The sequence below is a fragment of the Microchirus variegatus genome (genome assembly GCF_963457635.1).
Source record: "Microchirus variegatus genome assembly, chromosome: 15".
NCBI lineage: Eukaryota > Metazoa > Chordata > Actinopteri > Pleuronectiformes > Soleidae > Microchirus > Microchirus variegatus.
In genome coordinates, this window is record NC_139816.1 from 24,173,108 (window position 1) to 24,191,993 (window position 18,886).

At 50.0% G+C, this 18,886-nt stretch overlaps 1 protein-coding gene across 1 annotated transcript in view; it reads right to left on the reverse strand.

Annotated features, from left to right (window-relative positions):
• Nucleotides 1-18,886, reverse strand: part of LOC310937535 (histone-lysine N-methyltransferase 2C-like) — a 60,385-nt gene that overhangs the window by 1,976 nt on the left and 39,523 nt on the right. The window contains 39 exon segments of the mRNA XM_083901818.1: nucleotides 1,539-1,647; nucleotides 1,741-1,814; nucleotides 4,081-4,197; nucleotides 4,274-4,472; nucleotides 5,283-5,410; nucleotides 6,084-6,220; nucleotides 6,310-6,422; nucleotides 6,522-6,901; nucleotides 6,987-7,196; nucleotides 7,286-7,481; nucleotides 7,560-7,675; nucleotides 7,756-7,968; nucleotides 8,051-8,155; nucleotides 8,245-8,330; nucleotides 8,425-8,473; nucleotides 8,542-8,631; nucleotides 8,729-8,841; nucleotides 8,934-9,085; nucleotides 9,174-9,294; nucleotides 9,390-9,522; nucleotides 9,737-9,892; nucleotides 10,006-10,197; nucleotides 10,280-10,507; nucleotides 10,600-11,400; nucleotides 11,489-11,596; nucleotides 11,702-12,319; nucleotides 12,401-12,633; nucleotides 12,716-12,779; nucleotides 12,862-12,946; nucleotides 13,040-13,154; nucleotides 13,347-13,682; nucleotides 13,780-13,879; nucleotides 13,964-14,313; nucleotides 14,425-14,850; nucleotides 14,933-15,114; nucleotides 15,190-15,560; nucleotides 15,706-15,978; nucleotides 17,072-17,910; nucleotides 17,999-18,548. Coding sequence (XP_083757944.1) covers nucleotides 1,539-1,647; nucleotides 1,741-1,814; nucleotides 4,081-4,197; nucleotides 4,274-4,472; nucleotides 5,283-5,410; nucleotides 6,084-6,220; nucleotides 6,310-6,422; nucleotides 6,522-6,901; nucleotides 6,987-7,196; nucleotides 7,286-7,481; nucleotides 7,560-7,675; nucleotides 7,756-7,968; nucleotides 8,051-8,155; nucleotides 8,245-8,330; nucleotides 8,425-8,473; nucleotides 8,542-8,631; nucleotides 8,729-8,841; nucleotides 8,934-9,085; nucleotides 9,174-9,294; nucleotides 9,390-9,522; nucleotides 9,737-9,892; nucleotides 10,006-10,197; nucleotides 10,280-10,507; nucleotides 10,600-11,400; nucleotides 11,489-11,596; nucleotides 11,702-12,319; nucleotides 12,401-12,633; nucleotides 12,716-12,779; nucleotides 12,862-12,946; nucleotides 13,040-13,154; nucleotides 13,347-13,682; nucleotides 13,780-13,879; nucleotides 13,964-14,313; nucleotides 14,425-14,850; nucleotides 14,933-15,114; nucleotides 15,190-15,560; nucleotides 15,706-15,978; nucleotides 17,072-17,910; nucleotides 17,999-18,548 — 8,868 coding nt within the window.

The window sequence follows — 18,886 nt, forward strand, 5'->3', positions numbered from 1 at the left end:
AGGCGCCCTCTTATCTCTCCCATTCCGGCAGAACCAGCCGACGCACTGGGCAGAATCGCGCAACGCGATCCCAGGACCCCTTCCTTACTCGTTGGAAGGCAACTCATAGTAAGCGATTGTGTCTGGGCAAAATAGCTTATTTAAGGCTTATTATAAACACGGGAGTGCACCCCGTAGTTTCATTGTGTTCTTATTGTTTATGTACTTTTTATTTTCTTTCATCGTCACCGTGTAGAATAATACCTGTGAACTAAGCTAGCGGACCGTTTAGCGGAAACACTGCGGCGCCGTCCGCCCAGCTGATCGATTGTATTATTCTTTATGCCTTTCGCTCCGCGCACAGCGCCAGCGGCGATCATAATAGAAGCTTAATTTGACCGGTAAGAAGACAGGCTCACAAGATAAAATCTCGCTACTCTGTGTGGTCTATTTCTCCTCACGTGTCTCTCCTTTTGTACTGTGACTTGTCCCCATGTATCGCGATCCTGTGTCCTCAACACAGCCCGCGATCACTCATTGAGAGGAAACTTCCGTGATCTGTAAGAACCACAGTTTAAGTTGGACAAGCCGAATAAACTGTGTGATTACAGAAGTTTTCTGATCAGACTCGTTCCTTTGTCTATTTCACTCCCTGCCGCCATTCTCTTTAAATTTTCCACGTCACTGCTGACTTTATTTCCTCCTTCAACTCTCCTCTTTTACTCAGCGCTTCCGCTGGTGAAAGACGGAAGAGCGGAGTGAAGAAATCAGAGCACGAGCGCCATCTCGCGTCGCCTCACGGTAACAGCGAGTGACGCCATTTTCACGTGACGTACCTTTTGGTAACCCGGAAGTGGGAGGCACGTCGCCGTGACAACCGTCACGTCAGAGACCCCTCCTTCTTTTACCTTTTGGCTTTGTTTGTTGCTTCCTGTTTTACTTTGGCTTTGTTTTGTTCACTTCCTGTTACCTGCTGCCAAAGTGACACGCCCCCCCTTTTTACACACACACGCACACACACACACACATTCCTGCACTCAGATCCATACCCCTTTTTATTTTATTTTACTTTCTTTCTTTTATATTGAAACGTTTTCACCAGCAGTTATTTTAGATTAAGGGACTGATGTTTGTTGCTGTTATTGATTAATTTTAATGCTTTAATAAATGTTGAACCTTTACTTTAAAAGTACCGTTTCTGTCTTTTGTGCTTGCTTGTTTGTAACAAAGGGTAATTGAAAGAAGCCAGTGTACGATCTCACACCTTCTTTGTTATTTATTAATTAATATTAATATACTTATTAGTTATAACTGATAGTCAAGAGACACTTGAAGGTTGTAAAGTGACAGTTTCTCTGTCATTCTCCTCACGCTAAGAGGAGTGGTGCCCTGTTTTTAAGAAATTAATAACAAAATTAATTATTAAAAATAATTAATAATTTGTGTTAATATTTTCCCACCAATTACTTAAGTTCAATCACAACAGTATTGATGAGTGCATTGATGAGTGCATTGATGAATGTATTGATGAGTGCATTGACGAGTGTATTATTAGATACCTCTTCTCCTCTCTGGATGCGTCGGCAGGAGCTGATGACGATCTTGTTCTCCTTCTCCACTGTCACCACCTCTGTGATGCAGTTTGGAGCACATGAGTGGTTGATGTACCTGTCAATCACACACACGGCCATTAATCAATACTTGACCAAACCAGGCACAAGCTCCGCCCACCAGCCGTCACATGTTCAGAGTGAGTCTCACCTGGCAGGTCCTCCAGTGATGGTGGCGTCAATCACAAAGTCGTTATCAATCCTGAACATGTACACACCACGGTTCTACACACACACACACACACACACACACACACACACACACACACACACACACACACACACACACACACACACACACACACACACACACACACACACACACACACACACACACACACACACACACACACACACACACACACACACACACACACACACACTTATATTAGTGAATAAATATAAACACTTAGAATCTTGTTGATATGCTTGAATGTAAACATTAGTGATGGGTCGGGCAACACCGATGCGTCAGCTCATGTGTCGAGCTCAGAGTGAATCCCAGTGTCGGTGTGCATATCGATTTAAGAAAGTCACATGACCGATACAGCTGACATCGCCTGTCATGCGGCGCGCCAAACTGTGTTTAAAAGGAAGCACATCTGTAAACGGGATGCATCTCTGCCAAAACAATCAGTCATCATTTCAAACGTTCAGAGATACCTGGCAACATGCCAAGAGCTCAGGATCCTCTGAGATATTAGGACAACCATAGGCACACCTACCCAAACCTCTTTCGCCTGTCCGTATTGTTTCTGTGTACACCAGCCTCATCTGTGCCTTGTGAGCGTTTTTTTTTTTTTTCAAAAGTTGAAAAAAACATTACATGTTATGACCTTAAAGATATCAAAGATATTTCAACTTTAATTAAGATATGAAATAGTACAATCTAAAATACAATACATTAAAGGTCCCCTATTGTGCAAAATCAACTTTTTAATCTTTTAGTACTTATATTTGGGACTCAGTGGGCAATACCAGTCCCCAAAATGTGAAAAAACAAGACTCAGTCATGTTTTAGTGGTTCCACTTAGTGTAAGTATAGGCGCTAAAACACGCAATGTTTTAACCTCTCTCGCAATGACGAGATAGCAATACATTTCACCGTGAATGTTGGCACCCCGCCAGGCAGAGTACTTCACAGCTCCACCGTAGCTCCCCACAAGCTTCACAAGCCCTTTGTTGTTGATCGTGTGTGTAAATTCCTATGCTGGAGGGACACCTTGAACGCACCAGTTACATGCCTGCGGTTAGCGAGTGGCGTGTGTGGATCGGTGATATGATTAGCACGCGTTTGAAAGCACTGCAGAAAGATGTAGATGTTGTCCTACATTTCTTCTCAACCAAAGGTTGCCTTTCTGTCATGTTTACACGTTCTCTCCTTGTGTTGTTGATCCACACACGTCAGTCGGAGCCGCAGTAACACTGGTGCGTTCAGGGTCTTTTTCTAGCATGGGAATTTACATACACACCACCTCAGTAACAACGGGTAAACGGACATTACTATGGGGTATATGGAGCGGGGGTTGTGACGACGGTGCATGACAATAGGTGATAAGTGGCGACAGTATGGCTGTGGATAGTAAGTTGGATCGACACTCCCCTGGAAGCAGTGGATGTGTGTTTACCTGGGTCTCAATCACATGTAAATGACCAGGCACAAAACCGAGCGTTCTGAAAAAGGCTGTTTTGGCAGGTTATTGAACTGCTATTGTGCTTCATCCTTATGATATTTTGACTAAAGCATGACACAGACATGTTCATTAGGGCACCAGGACCTAGTTTAACTTGAGTTAATAGGGTATAATATGGGACCTTTAAATGATATTATTGTATAGCCTATACTAGGTCATTAAATCAGTATGTCAGTTGAGTCTGTCATTGGGTTGCCAATTGGTAATGATTTTTAAGATCCAAGATTCAGTATTGAGCAACACAGTGACACAATGACAGTACCGACACAGTATCCATAATCTTTGGGTTATGTGCTGCAACGCTTCACGAGGCCTCATCTACCCATCACTAAAACATTGCCAGGTAACGTGTGTGTTACCTGCAGTGTTGGAAATATTACTTCTCCCAAAAAGTAATTAGTTACCGAGTTACAAATGATAAAAGTAACTAGTTACATTTTAAATGTTCACCTCCACCCCCTCTTTAACAGAACTTAAAATTCATGTGTATGCTCAATTATTTATGATAAATCTGAATATTATAATGAAATGGACACTTAAAACAATAAACTACTAACAGAAACAGTGTACACAAATCTAAACTATTTTAATGTTACTGTGGGACAAAGGGAGTCTAACATACCTGGCTACCCGTTTATCAACCTCGGTCTGAGACAAAAAAAAAATACAAGCTTCAGGTGTTTCGATTGCGTGACACCGTCTTCATCTCCTTCACCTGTGTGCCAATGTGTTACCTGTGTGTGTGTATGTATTATCAGTGTGTGCATGTGTTACCCGTGCGTGTGTGTATGTGTTACCTGTGCCTCGTACAGCCTCTCTTTACGATTGGCCACTTCACTCCTGATGATAGTGCCGATGTACTCGATGACCATGGTGCATTTCTCAATGTCTCTGGCTGCGTAAAGACCCAGTCCCTGAGCTCACAAACACACACACAGTCAGGGACCTGTCGAACATCAGTCAGGTGGGTGTGGTCAGAGAGAGACTCACCTGTATTCCAGAGCGAGCCAGGTAAACGTTAGTCTTCCACTCAGCTTTCATTCGTCGATACTGCGATGCCTTTGAGTGACGACCTTGATGACTTGCTACTGACTCGCCCGGAGAGAGAGAGAGGACACCGGGGACCAGACCCACGATGGAGCCCACTGAGCCCTGACACCTGGACGCTATACTGGTCAACAGGTAGGGTCTGTCGCACGCACGCACGCACGCACACACACACACGCACGCACACACGCGCACACCCACACGCACGCGCACACACGCACACACACACACACACACACAAAATATTAAGGCTAAGGATGTGATGCTAACAGGCTAAGTAGGTCACTGTGATGGCTATGGCCTTGTTTATACTCGCGCGTGTGATGTTGCGCAGGGCTCCGCAGACGGTGTGCGCCCTACACGGAGGCGTTTATATTGTGTTGTTCGTGGGATAATTCGCCTCAACGGCAGGGGGTGTACTACCTATATATTCAACATGTGCTGCTGGACAAACATTCCAGCTCTACCAGAATCACCGGGAGGGCTTTTCCCCCTGGGTAACCACTCTTCCTATGGGCTTGTCTTTTGCCCTTCACAAAGTGATCACTCTTTTTTTTTTTCACACCCTATGGCAAAAACCATCATCGTTTTGTAAAGTTGTAACAATCTCCGTCCATGAATATAAGGTCATGTGACTGTCTCTGTGCTCTCGGACAGAAGAGTCCTACAAATGCATGTACAAGCGGACCTGCTTGGCCAGCCTTCCATTAAAAATTAAGAGTTGGTGCGCGCCATAGCCGGCAAAGTTGGCAACATTCAGAAGTGCACGCCCTAGCGCCGCTCACATGCCCGGCACGACACAGCTTAAGAAGCCAGAAATAAATAAGACAAATAGGCCGCCATTTTGAGTCACAGAACAATGAGGTGTAGACATATTTACATATAACAGGAAGCCAACAACAGAACAAAGAAGGTGATCAATAATCATAACAAAAGGTGATCGATCATTTACCTTTTAGCCTGAAAAGCTTTGGGCTCAGAGCGGGCGGAGCCTGAAGGGTTAAAGGCCAGAGGCCACTCCATGAGAGGGTTCCTGCCGTAACGGAAGGTGTAACGTTCACACGCCTCCACACCAGGTAACTACAAACACAGACAGTCTGAGTCACATTTGGACATGTGTGTGTGTGAGTGAGTGTGTGTGAGTGTTAAAGTGTTACAGTGTGAGTGTGTGTTACATTGTATGTGTGAGTGCTACAGTGTGCATGTGTGAGTGCAGGGTCTCTGCAGGTTCAAGTCAAATTTAAGACTTTTTAAGACTTTTTTTAGACCATAATGAATACAATTTAAGACCCATTTCAAATCCATACTGGAAAAAAAGTACAAAAGACATGAAGGAAATTTGGAGCCACAAATTGTTGAACTTGCAATTCGGCTTCGCTGTGGGCTTTCATTAAGTTTTCTTCGCTGCTATGCTAAGCTGCAACACACCGCGGCGCGCGCACAGCACACTAGCTAGTGGTGCTGGATAAATTCTAACCGGGCAGCACAGGTGACCTACTTTAGGTCTGTGTTGTATTTATGTTCGCATCCTCAAAAATAGAAAACTTTCAGTTTAAGTTTATGCATGTTTTAAATAAAAGTATTATAATAGATTTTTAAGACCTTTCAAAATTGTGTTTAAGACCTTGTATGAGATTTTAGGAGAATTTAAGACATTTGAAGCCCTTAAATTCAAATTATTGGATTTAAGAAGAGTGTGTGCGAGTGTTACAGTGTATATGTGAGAGTGTGTGTGTGCGTCTGCATGACGTACAGACTCGATGATCCTGGTCACTGCTGATGTGGTCAAACCAAACAGATCTTCACCTTTCAGGTAAACGGGAAACAGCTTCAGCATCTCAGAGGAGGATCTGAGGAGAGAAACCGGCTCCAGGACCTGGTCCCAGACCGCTTCACACACAGAGACACACACATCATCAGCCTGCTGTGACCTACACTTCTGTTCAGTGTGATACAAATCACTTGCTGCTGACATTCACCTTTAGGAGAAGCTCCAGTCAGAATGACATCATTGTGACCTTTCTCCACCACTTTGACCTTGAAGAGTGGCTGTCCATCATGGTCCTCGATGGAGCACATGTATTTACAGCGTCTGCAGGAGTACTCAGTCATTATCAATCACAGTATTGATTGTTCATTTTTACAATAAAATACAATGTTATTGTGTTATTTAAATAAAAGCGGTGTTTACCTGTTGCTATGGCGCATGCTCCAGTAGATACGGTTGGCCTGGTAACCGACAGGGAAGATGGCGTTCTGGTTGTGGAAGGACTTCATCTGCTGTGGGAGGAGCCTACCAACGGCACGGAACAGCAGGCTGCCGACTCTGAAGGTGTGCTGACGCTCGCCCCGCTGAACCACGGCGGCAATCTGCCGTGCCTCGTCCCGCTGCACGAACACACGGCGGAACACGGCGAAGCAGCGTAGCTCAGAGTCATAGGGGTCAGAGAGCAGCATGGACGCCGAGGTGGGCGTCGGCCCTGGGGTGGAAGAGGGGGAGGTGCTGGAGGATCTGTCCCCACTGAGAGGAACCATCCTGGGCTTATGGAGTGGACACAGCATGGTCTTATCCTGGAGGACACCATGAGACAGAGGACAGGTGAGAGTGTGTGTGTGTTACTTTGAAGACGGTACAGAGTGTGAGTGTGTGTGTTACCTTGAAGAAGGTACAGTGTGTGTGTAGAGCACAGGTGAAGTGGTAGGTGTTGGTGCAGCGCAGACGGTTACAGCCGCTCGTGGCTCCAGGTTGTTGACAGAAGGCGCATCGCAGAGAGAGTCCTCGTCTTAATGCCAGCTCCACGTTGATCAGAGCACCAGCCTGAGTCTCGTACACCTCACTGGACCAGAGGGCACAGTTCAGGTGGACCTGACACACACACACACACACACACACACAGTCATTAGCTGGAGTTCATACTGGTCCAGAATCCAGAGTCCAGGACCCACATGACTCACCCAGAGGTCCAGGTCCAGGTTCAGCAGGCGGGCCGGTCCATCTGTTTGGCCGTCCCCCAGCTGACGACAGAAGCAGCACCTCCGCTGGTCTTTGGGTAGTGGGTCAGGACGAAGACTGGCCCCCAACTTCTTCAACAGCACGTCCACCTCCTCCTCCATTGACATGGCGACCGTCTCGTTGGGAACGCCGGAACCCCTGAGGTCAGAAAATCACAGCCAGGTCAATGCTAAAAGTTCAGTGTTGTTATGCTTACAGGTTAAGTCTGATGCTAACCGGCTGAGCGTGATGCTAAAGCTCCAGCGTCTCCAGCGCGACGTCTTCGTCCTCTTCCCGTGTCGAAAAAACTCCTCTCCACCGGGGACAGCACGGGGGTGGGGCTTCAGCTTCACCTTCACCTTCACCTGCAAACCAAAACCAATCACAGTAAGCCTGTCTCCCAGCTCATCAAACATCTACTGTCACAGGCCACACTCACCTTCAGACTGTCCACGCGGGGCCTGGTCTCCATGGTGATGGCGGAGGCAGGGGGGAAGGACAGTGTGGGGGAGGAGGTGGGGGGCGGAGAGAGGGGAGGGCGGGGCAGGGAGTGAACGGCGATGGTGGACGTGTTGTTATTGTACTGATGCAGCGCTCTGACTGGACAGGGACGCTCTGAACCGGACGCCGTAGCAGGGACGGCAGACTGAGTACAGACACAGAGACACGTGATGATGTCATCAACAGCTCGCCGTGACCACACATGACCTCAATGAAAGATGACTCACCTTGTTTCCTCGACTTTGTAACTCGGACATGAACAGAGATGAGCAGTTGGGACTGCAGAAGACCAGACTGGGTCCAGGTCCAGGTCCTGATCCTGACTGAGACTCCTGTAACAGACACCAAAGTCACTTCCTGTCTGTCATCCTGTCTGACGTCCTGCCTGACAGCCTGTCGCCTGTTCCCTGTCCCCTCTAACCTGTTTGATGATGTGGACCCGGTTTCCCAGCAGCACCTTACAGTAGCTACAGTTCTGAGGCCGGACATGTTGGTCCATCCTGACACCTGCAGGACACATGGAATAGAGTCAATCATGACTGAGGAGGCGGGGCAACAAACAAACAAACAGGAAGAGGAATAAAGAAAGTGAGGAACAAACCAGTGTGTCCAGCAGGGGGAGCTCTCTGCTGTCTGCTGCCTGATAAACCCTGCACACACACATTATAATCAGCGTACTGCATCAGGGTTGGTGGTTACCTGAGGGGGCGGAACTTACCTGTGTCAGCGGGGCTCGGTACAGCTGGTAGTTGACGGGCACAGGAACCTGCAGCAGCCTTGCCACCACTGCCATCACACCTGCCACGTTCTGTCAACAGTGATATCATGAGGGGGGAGGGGCTACTCACCGCAAAAAAATATCAGCCACAAAAAAAACACGGTTAACACTGAAAGCAAGTGTTTACCTGAGCTGCGACAGGGTTCAGCGTTATAGCTATGGTAACCAGATCTGTGTTAGAGCAGGAGGGACGACCCTGGAGGTTAAGCTCCGCCTTCACTTCCTGTTTCACTGCCAAGCCTGGACAACACATGTACAACGATGATGAGGTCACAGCCGCCATGTTTTCTTGACAGCAGCTTCTCTTGAATCTGCTGACTCACCACTTCCACGGGTGCAGGGCATGATAGGTATTGGAGGCGATGGGCAAGGAGAGGGCGGCTCCAGTTTGATGAAGGACAGGTCAGGATATCTGCTGACCTCCATGTCCACCACACTCTCTGGAGAGGACGAGGGGACAAAGCTGTCTGGACTGTCCCGCTCCCTGAGGAGGACAACGCACAGGCAGGAAGTTAGTCAACTGAAGACAGCTTACCAGATGTATATTTGAGTTGTCTGTGGACGGAGCTTACCTGAGCTCTTCCTGGTTGTTGTGAGGTGGAGTAGGCAGAGAGGCGGGGACGTCCACAGCCTTGGGGGCGTGGTTTAGAGACAGAAGTTCCTCCTTCTGCTTCAGACCTGAGGAGCTTTTCACTGAGATAAAAACACAGAAGTCAAAGAGCTGCTGCATGTGATTGGTTGTTATGTTTTGTGTACAGCTGATCACATGTGCATGTGTGACTCCTCACCCTCCTGCTCTGTGATCTCCTTCCCTGTCAGCTCCTCTGTCGTGGCGAAGCCGTTGAGCAGCTTCTGCCTGACCACAGGTGGAGGTGTGGGGGGCAGCGAGGCCGGAGGAGTGGGCGGGTTACTGAGGTTGTTCTGCTGGAGGAAAAAGAGAGCGACAGAGAGAGGGGGAGAGAGAGAGAGACCACAGTGGGTCAGAGTGTTACTGAACCATTAAAGCAGGAGACGAGGAGACACTGTCAGCAACAACTCATAACTACTGTCCAGAACCTGTAGTCCTACTGTACTCCTACTGTACCTACAGTAATACTGTTGTAATCGTACCTCTACAGTAGTACTTCTACAGTACCTTGTATATGAGCTGGGAGTAGTAATCGGTGACTCCGTCCAGGTTGGCGTTACCGAAGGAGCCGTTCAGTCTGGAGTCTGAGCCCAGAGACGAGCTGCCGTACGGAGGAAACAGACTGAGGTCAAGACGCAGGACGGGCTCCATGAGAGGGAGCACCTGGAGAGAGAGAGAGAGAGAATATCAATAATCAAGCAAGGTGAAAGAAAGAAAGGGAACATGAAGGAGACGGCATCAGAGGAAGTGAGGAGGACATGTGAGCACAGCTGTACCCGTCTCAGGTGAGTCAGCGGGTCAGAGGATGAGTGCAGCAGCGTCTTCTCCTCCTCGTCCTCCTCCTCGTCCTCCCTCTTCCTCCTCTTGAATTTGGTTGGACCTTTGTCCTTCTCAGGAGGAGCCTGTCTCTTAAAGCGCTGCGTCTTCTTCCTGCCTGATGGGTCCAGGTCTGGACTGTCCATCATCACCTAAGGAGGACACAGGTGGTCAGAGGAGGACACAGAGATCAGAGGTCACTCAGTCACATGCTGTTTTGGTAAATTAACTCACGTAGCCATGGGAACCAGGTCTCTCCTCCTCCTCACTGGACAGCTGACGGCGTGCAGGGGGTAGGGCTTGGCCCATGAGTGATGGCATGGTGGTGGTCCTGTCCTTCAGCAGATGTCTGAGGAGCTCCTTCCCTGGCTCTCCCTCTTTTCCTCCCCCATGAAGAGGAGAGGAGAATCCCTCAGTCTCCTCCATCTTCACCATACAGGCTCCGCCCTCTTCATGCTCCACCTGCGAGGAGGATGAGGAAACAAAACAAACATGAGATGATGATGTGATGACATCACCACATCAAACTCAGAGACAGAAAGACATATCCACACCTTGACGTGCAGAGCAGACAGGGGGCGCTGCTGAAACTCTCGATTCTTCCGCTCCAGTTCAAACAACGAGGACTGACCAGAGATCGACACGTCTGATTGGTCCATGCCCCCACGAGTAGGTGTAGAGCAAGAGGTGTCAGAGCGTGCAGGAGTGGGCGGGGCTGTGTTATCGTCAGAATGGGAAGACAGGGGTGTCCTGGCTCCTCCTCCATCATCTCCATCCTTCTTCCTGTTCTTCTTTGATTTGTCATCAGGTATGATGTCAGAGTAGAGTGGGAGGAGGGGGGTGGGGCCTCCAGAGGGAGTGGAGGGGTCACCGAGTATAAAACGATGACCTTGAAAAGCAGGATGGGAAGTGTTTACTCTTAAAGCACCGCTTCCAGCAGGACGCACCTGTAGCTGGACTGAGAGTCCAGGGGAGCCTGGGAGTCTTGGTCTGGTCTGGACTAGAGCCGGACCCACGGCCACGGGGGGTCTAAGAGCTGGTTGAGGTCTGGGGTGTGGCAATCCTGTGAAGCCCTGGTGTAGGCCTGTCTGCAGGGGAAACAGTGCCCCCACCTGGCCTTGGTGCAGCGGTGCAGGAGGTCTGGAGGCTGGAGGGGACTGGAGGAAGTCCTGAGGCAGCTCAGAGCTGAAGAAAGGCAACCGAGAGTGATTGTCCCTATCATGGGGGGGCGCTGTGGTCAGTCCTGCAGGAGCTCCCGGTCGAGCTGAGACGCCGCCTCCTGGAGTCAAGGAAGCTCCTACAAGGCCTTGCTGCGCTAGATCCTGTCTCTGCTGCAGCGCACGCTGACGCTCAACCTGAGGACAGAAGAGGCAAGACGGATGAAGACAGGACAGAATAGGACAAGGACACGGCTGTGTGTCACCATGGCAACAGCGCAGTTACCTCGTGCATCAGCTGGATCCTCTGTCTCTCCTGCTGCTCCCTCAGACGCTCTCGTCTCTCTCGCTCCTGAAATCCTTCACTGAACGGGTTGTTGTCGTCAAACTTCACCTGCAACTCACAGAGAAAGGGGGCGGAGTCAAGTTAACACGCTTGACACCTGTTGCTTTTATGAGAAGCAGATGATTGACCATGTGACATCATCAGGTGAGTTACCTGTGGTGTGGCAGCAGCAACTCTGTCCCCTGCAGCTCTGCTTCCTTCTGCACCAGCTCGGCCTTTGTTGAAGGTGGCTGATGGTGCAGCGGGGACGGGAACCACACCAGGGGGTGTCTGGGTGATGGGTGGAGCCTGGGTGGGCTGATGAGGCAGTATCCTTGGCATCATTGAGACTGGAGCCACGTCCCCTGGTGTCCAACCAGGAGGGACATTAGAAACACAGGGGGGCAGAGCTGGACCATCTGGGCTGGGCATGGGAACCGTGGGCTGAGAGGGTAGAGTCTGAGAAAGGGGCAGGACTCCTGCAGTCATCATGGGCTGAGAGGGTAGTGTCTGAGAAAGGGGCGGGACTCCCGCAGTCATCATGGGCTGAGAGGGTAGTGTCTGAGGAATGGACAGGGCTCCCGCAGTCATCATGGGCTGAGAGGGTAGAGTCTGAGGAATGGACAGGGCTCCCGCAGTAATCATGGGCTGAGAGGGTAGAGTCTGAGGAAGGGGAGAGGCTCCCGCAGGCATCGAGGGCAGGGTGGCAGGCGGCTGCAGTGCCCTCTGCTGCTGCTGTTTGGTCCTGTAGTCTTCAATGAGCTCAGCATGATCCTTCTGCTGCTTTCTGATCTGAACCCACAACACACACCTTCAGCACTGAGTGTGTGTCAATATGTGTGCGAGTGTGTCAGTGTGTGTGTGTGTGTGTACCTGCTCCAGCTGTTTCTGAACCGTCACCTGCTGCTCAGAGACGTAACGCAGCTGGGAGGCGTCCTCCTCCGCAAATGCTCGTCCCGCTTTCTTCGCCGTCCTCTGTTTGGCTGACAGAGCTTTCTTAGTCTTGCGGTGAGTGGCAATCTGGTCCTCCAGGAGGCGCTGCTGCATCTGCAGGAGGCGCTGAGTCTCACCCAGCCACTCTTCATATTGACGCCGCTGAGACTCATCTGTACAAACCAAGACTGCAGGGTTAGCTTACGGGTTTCTATGGTAACCCACACCCCCACACACACAGGTTATGATACTCACTGACGAAGCCTGAGCCGAAGCTGGGGGGGTTTGGTCGCACCAGCTGAGGGTTCAACTTCCCATCCTGACAGGAAGAGGGGAGTCAGACGTCAGCAAAAAGAGGACAAACACCGACAGTAAAGCCATAAGACACTGTCTCTACACACCTGTCCTGTCACATGAGCAGGTTGCTGCTGCTGTGGTGGTGGAACCTCTGGACCTGGGGTCATTGTAGGCGGAGCCTGCTGGAATCTGATACAGAGAATTTGTAAACCACTTACTCAGGAAACACTTCCACAAAACTGAACTATGACTTCAAGAAGCTGCAGAGATCAGAGTTCATACCTGTTGATGACCATGGGGTTCAGTGCCAGGTTTCCCTGAGTCATAACTTTGTTGATACCTTTGAGGGCAACCATCTTGGCCTTCATGATTGGATCAGTGATGGAGTCAAAATCCTCTATACACACAGACACACACAGACACACACACAGACACACACACAGACACACACACACAGACACACACACACACACACACACACACACACACACACACACACACACACACACACACACACACACACACACACACACTTAAACACAATATAAGGTTTTTGTCTGGTCAGAGTTTCTCTAGGTCCAGGTCTTACCCATGTTGGGAAACAGAGGCTCAGTGGTGGACCTCTGTCGGATCAGCGCCTGCATCTGTTTCTGCTGCTGCTGCTCCTGACGCTCCTGGTCCAGGAGGTCCTGCAGGAGAAGGGGCTGCTCCTCCAGGAGTACCGGCCTGCCCTGAGAACCAGAGAACTTTCTCTGGTTCTCAGGGAAGTCCATCTGACCCTGGGCGGATGGGTGTGGAGACTGGGCCTGAGGGTTGAGAAGAAGGCGGGGTTGAAGAGAGACAGCGGGAGGAGCCTGAAGGTGAGGGGTGAGTAGAGAGGAGGGTCCAAATGGTCTCTGCTGCTGCTGGAAGACAGACTGTTGACCTGTGGAGGAGACAACGGAGACGGACAAGGAGAGTTCAGTGAATTCATCATCGATCATGGATTAAGGCAGATTCATCCAGGAGAACATGAGGTTCACCTGGAGCTGCACGGGGAAGAATCCTGGGAGTCACACTCGACATCAGAGCCTGTTCTTTGGGCTGGACTGTCGTTACCGCCCCCGAGTTCTCCACCTTCTCCTGGAAGGCGGAAATTATTGATTGATCAATTGATAAATGATGATATGTTTACTCTGTGATCGACTGAATGATTAACAAACTCACCGTGGACAGGAGGACAGAAGAGCCTGCTGCCTCAGGCGTTGGAGTTCCAGGAGGTGCGGTGGGTCCAGAAGTTCTGCTGGCAGTGATAACTCCAGGTTGTGACGTTGCTTCAGTCTTCACTTCCTGTTTCATCTGATTGGTCGGCTGGGAGACGCTGTCCGTGTTTCTGGTGGTCCCCGCTCCATCCCTCTCTTCCATTGGCTCCCCCAGGTCCAGTTCCTCATTGAACATGTCCTTCTTGTCCTCCAGGTTGAGCTCGGGATCGGTATAGGCGATCAGGTCAAACTTTCCAGACAGAAGAAAGTCATCTAGGTGCAGATCATTAGGACCAAGCTCCAGATCCTCCTTACCTGATATAGAACCAGAATGAGGGAGAGAACAGATGAAGGACACACAATGACCGCTACATTACCAGTGTAACAATGATGTCATTATTAGTCCTGTTCTGTTGCGACTCATACCATCTTCAGGGTCCAGGTTCAGGTTCAGGTCGACCAGATCTTTCACCTCCACATCCTCCAGGTCCTTCACTGCCGAGTCCTCGCCCTCCAGGTGCTCCTCTATCCCATCAGCCCCCGGGAGAGATGACTCAGTACTCTGCGTCAAAGCCACCGAGTGGCCGAGGTGCTGCTGATTCAGCTGCTCCACACCACCTGTCATCAACACCACCTGCTGGCCCAAAGTAGACTCACCCATCCTGGCACCCTGACCAGACCTGACCACAGATGACTGGGTATCAGAGTCCACAGGAACAATGGAGCCTGTCAGAGAGACGGGCAGTCCCAGACGGTTCTCAGGGGCGCGGTGTCGCAGCTCGATGTAGGGCTGTCCCATGATGCTGTGCTGCTGGAGGGGGAGGGAACGGGGGATGAAGGGCTGGGGGACGCCTGAAGAGTGAGAAGAAACTTTAAATCAAGAATGAAACAAAGTTCTACAGCAGAATAAAATAAAGAGTGGAGATTCTCTGACCTGGAATCATGTGTGGAGGAGCGTTGGAGAGCATTCGGACATTGGTGAACTCTCCAGGCATCGGCCTCCTCATCTGGACCTGGATGCTGTCCACTGTAGAGACCCCAGGTCCAGGTAACGAGCCCTGGTGAGCACGTAGGAAAGAGTCCTGGAGACCTGTTGGAGCTCCTGGAGGAACAAACCTGCAAAAGAGGGAAAACTCATTCAGACCATGCCTTTATACTGGGTCCAGAACCAGGTTCTCGTACTGCTCTAACCTTAGGACTGGTCCTCTGACACCCAACTCTCTGGGGACGCTCTGTCTGGGGAACGGAGCATCAGTGGAGTTGAAGGCCCTCTGCTGCTCTCCTGAGAAACCTTCAGAGAACCTTAAAGCTGAAGGTGCCAGTGGTCCAGAAGGCCTCACTGTGCCAGGGTATGGAGGCGGAGGACGTCCAAACAGGTCTGCAGGAGGAGCAGAAGAGGAGGAGTCCTCCTGGGACCAGTGACGAGGTGTCCCAGAACCAGGACCAGCTGGAGCTGCAGGGGGACCGGTTGATCCAGAGACTGGTTCTTGAAGACCTTTCTCCTGCCGAAGGGCAATCTTCTGCTGCTGCTGTCTCAGGAGGAGCTGTCGCAGCCGCTGACGCTGGGGAACACACAAAACCCATGAGGACACAAAGTAGAACCCATGAGGACACACAGTAGAACCAATGAGGACACACAGTAGAACCAATGAGAACACACAGTAGAACCAATGAGAACACAGTAGAACCCATTAGAGCACTCTCTACCTGTCTAAGCTTCTCCTCCGAGTCACCAGGTTGAGGAAGGATGCTAATTGGTCCATCTAATGATGTTACTCCCAGCGCGGACATTTCATTGACTGCCGTCTTTTCCGTCTGTGAGGGACCAGCAGTCATGTGACTCTGCTCAAAGGGGTCGTGACTTGGAGTGAAGCTCCCCTCCTCTGAAATCCCAGAATGCTTTGGGGTCTGCCTGCTAGGGGTTCTCGGAAATAAGTCCTGCTGCTGCTGTGGTGGAGGTCGTCCTGGAGACTGCTGTAACTGACAAGATGAAGTCAGTGAGGCATCAGTACAGACAATATAAACTGCAGTACTGGCAGTATTTGATTTGGTACTGACAGTATTAAATGCAGTACTGACAGTATCAGGGGTGTGATTGGCAAAGGACAATAAAAGGGAAAATAAACGGTGCACCTACCATGACGCGACGGCATTGAATTGTTTAAAAAATTTAAATAAAGTGCAGTAGCCTACATGGAAGAGTTAAAACATTAAACGTTAAAAAAATGTAAATGCTCTTTCACGACTTTCATCTGGGCAGAGATGGCCTCAGTGCCACAATTTCCATCTTAAGTGAAAGTGGTTGTTAAAGAAACACTGCTAGAGATGTCTTTTCAGTGTTTAATGAAATATACTGTTTAGTTTTAGAATCAATCTGTCAATTATTTTCTCGATTAATCTAATATTTTTTTGTCCATAAAAGATAGTTAAAATGTTGATCAGTGTTTATCAAACCTGGAACATAGTTTTAATGATTTATTTGTCAAATGGAGCAAAGAAACCAGACAATATTCACATGAAGGTAAAAAAAAAAATCACAAAGCTTGTTAAATTGTTAAACAAACGATTAATTCATCGTTGCAGCCCTACTGATTACCTAAATTTTTCACGAATATTACACGATTACAAAAAAATAAATCATCGCAGCACTGCTCTTTTTGTTAAATAAACAGTTTGACTGTAGGCGCGCTAAACGGCACGAAAGGAGCTAACGGAGCTAAGCTGGTAAATGGTGCCTGGACTCCGGTGCCGCGGCACGAAAAACTCAGTTTAACAATCGGGAGGCACGTAAACATGACATTAAGCACATCTTTTTCCGGCCAGTCGTCATGGAAACTTGTCATGCGTTATAACGGCGTTAACGTGCCCAGCACTACTAATATACTTTTTTAATTAAATTATGACAGTCCAAAAACATGCAGTTTACCCGACCTGCACCTGACCTGCGCACCCCCCCAGAAAAAAAAACTGTGGATCTGCATGATTCACGTGAGGCTCGTTTTCAAGCCGAAAAAAAACGGAATTCCGCTTAAAAACGGAAAAATCACACCCCTGCAGTATACACCTGTTGTACCTGGTGGGCCGCTGGGGTGAAGGCTGCTGGATCTCCTGGAGCGAGAGGGGATGATCCGGGACCCACAGGCTGAGAAGTTAAGTTCTCTCCTGAGTTCTGGATGAAGGAGTCCAGGTTCTTCTGAGGACGGGGTGTGGACGGCTGCTGGCTGTAGGGGTCGTTGCTCCGCTGACTCCCTGGTGATCGAGGGAAGCGGTCAGTGACGGACTGGTGTGGCGTGCCTGGGTTGGAGGAGTAAGGGTCGAGCGTTGGGTGTGAGGGGGAGGGACGGCGGGTGGTAGGCTGCTGGTTGTACTGATCTGGGCGCAGTGTAGGGGGTGTGCTGAGGTAGGTGGGGTCACAGTGTGGGCGTGGTGTACCAGGAGTCTGTGGGTTGGAGTATGGGTCAGGTGATGGCCGGGAGGACAAAGGTGACTGCTGACTGAAGTGGTCAGTGACCTGCTGGCTGTAGTCCGGTCTTGGTGTGCCAGGCGTCTGGGCATATGGGCTACGGTGGGGAGAACCCAGACCAGACAGTGGACTGGAGGGGAAGGAGGGCTCCTGGGACTGTGGCTGGACATATCCCAGGTCTGTGGGTCTGGATGGATCTCTCCTTCCTCCTCCTCCTCCTGCACTTCCAAACATTTCCTGTTGAGGGGGCATGGGGGCTTTAAAAACACCACCCTGGATCAACTCCATGACCCGACTGTTGGGGTCAGACGTTGCCATACGGACCACACCACTGTTGGGAGGAGTCCGCTGGTAGGTCTCAGCTGCTCGTACCACCATGTGACGCGAGTTATGGTCAGGGGTGGAGCCAGAGGGAGGGCTCATCATACCCGCTCTGCTCTGCTGCAGCACTGAAAGAAGAAAATAGGAAGTGACGTCACTCAGAGAAGACAAAACAAGGACAGGATGTCACTAGGACTGGAAGAGATAGGAAGTTACCTGGTTGTGGTCCGAGGGTTCTGGTGAGGTCAGCAGTTTTGGAGTCGGGGGACGGCACAGGAGAACCAAAGACATCGTGGGCTGGCGAGGCACAGAGGGAGTTTTGACGCTGATGCTGGGGAGCAGATGATCCTCCAGTCTGAGAGGAGGAGGCAGGGCGAGGAGTCCCTACCACCTTATTGTAAGGGTCCCAGGGTGAGGAGGGTCGGGACGGGGGTGGGGAAAACATCTGTGGAGAGGAGGGAGGCTGGTGGAGAGGGGAGGATGGATGAGGGGAGAGAGGGAGGGAGGAGAAACCAGACAGGGGAGGAGCTTGTGGTCTAAGGAAGACATCATCGAGGTTCAGCCTGAACTGACCCTCCCTGGACGATTGGGGGTGGATGGGGGACGTGCTGTCCCCAGTATTCAGAGGACTGTTACTGTCCGTCTCTGGGGACATTTGTCCAGCCTGACGTTGACTCTCCATCAAACGCTGCTGCTCCTTCTTCACCTGCTCCAACTTCTGAGTCGCTTCGATCTTTGCCAGCTGCTTACTCTTCTGTCGCATTTGCTGGGGGGGAGACAGGAGAGACAGGAGTTTGTGAGATGGTTGCTCTCTGTTCGTCTCTCAGTAGCTGTCCTTGACTAACAACCTTCTACCTCAACCTATCATTTAGCTAACCAAGTTAACTTTTTTTAACCTATCTTTTAAATTTCTACTGTCTAACTCCTCCTTCTTATATGACCCCTCTCTAGGTAAAGGGGCGAGGCATTATTTCACTGATAAACAGCTTGATGTCAGTGGAACAGCTTATTGTGGCCATGGGTCATTCATCACAAACTTGTCACTTCAAAGAAAGTCATGGTACTTTTAGATGAAAAGCTGTTTTTAATTTGACGTTCAGCCTG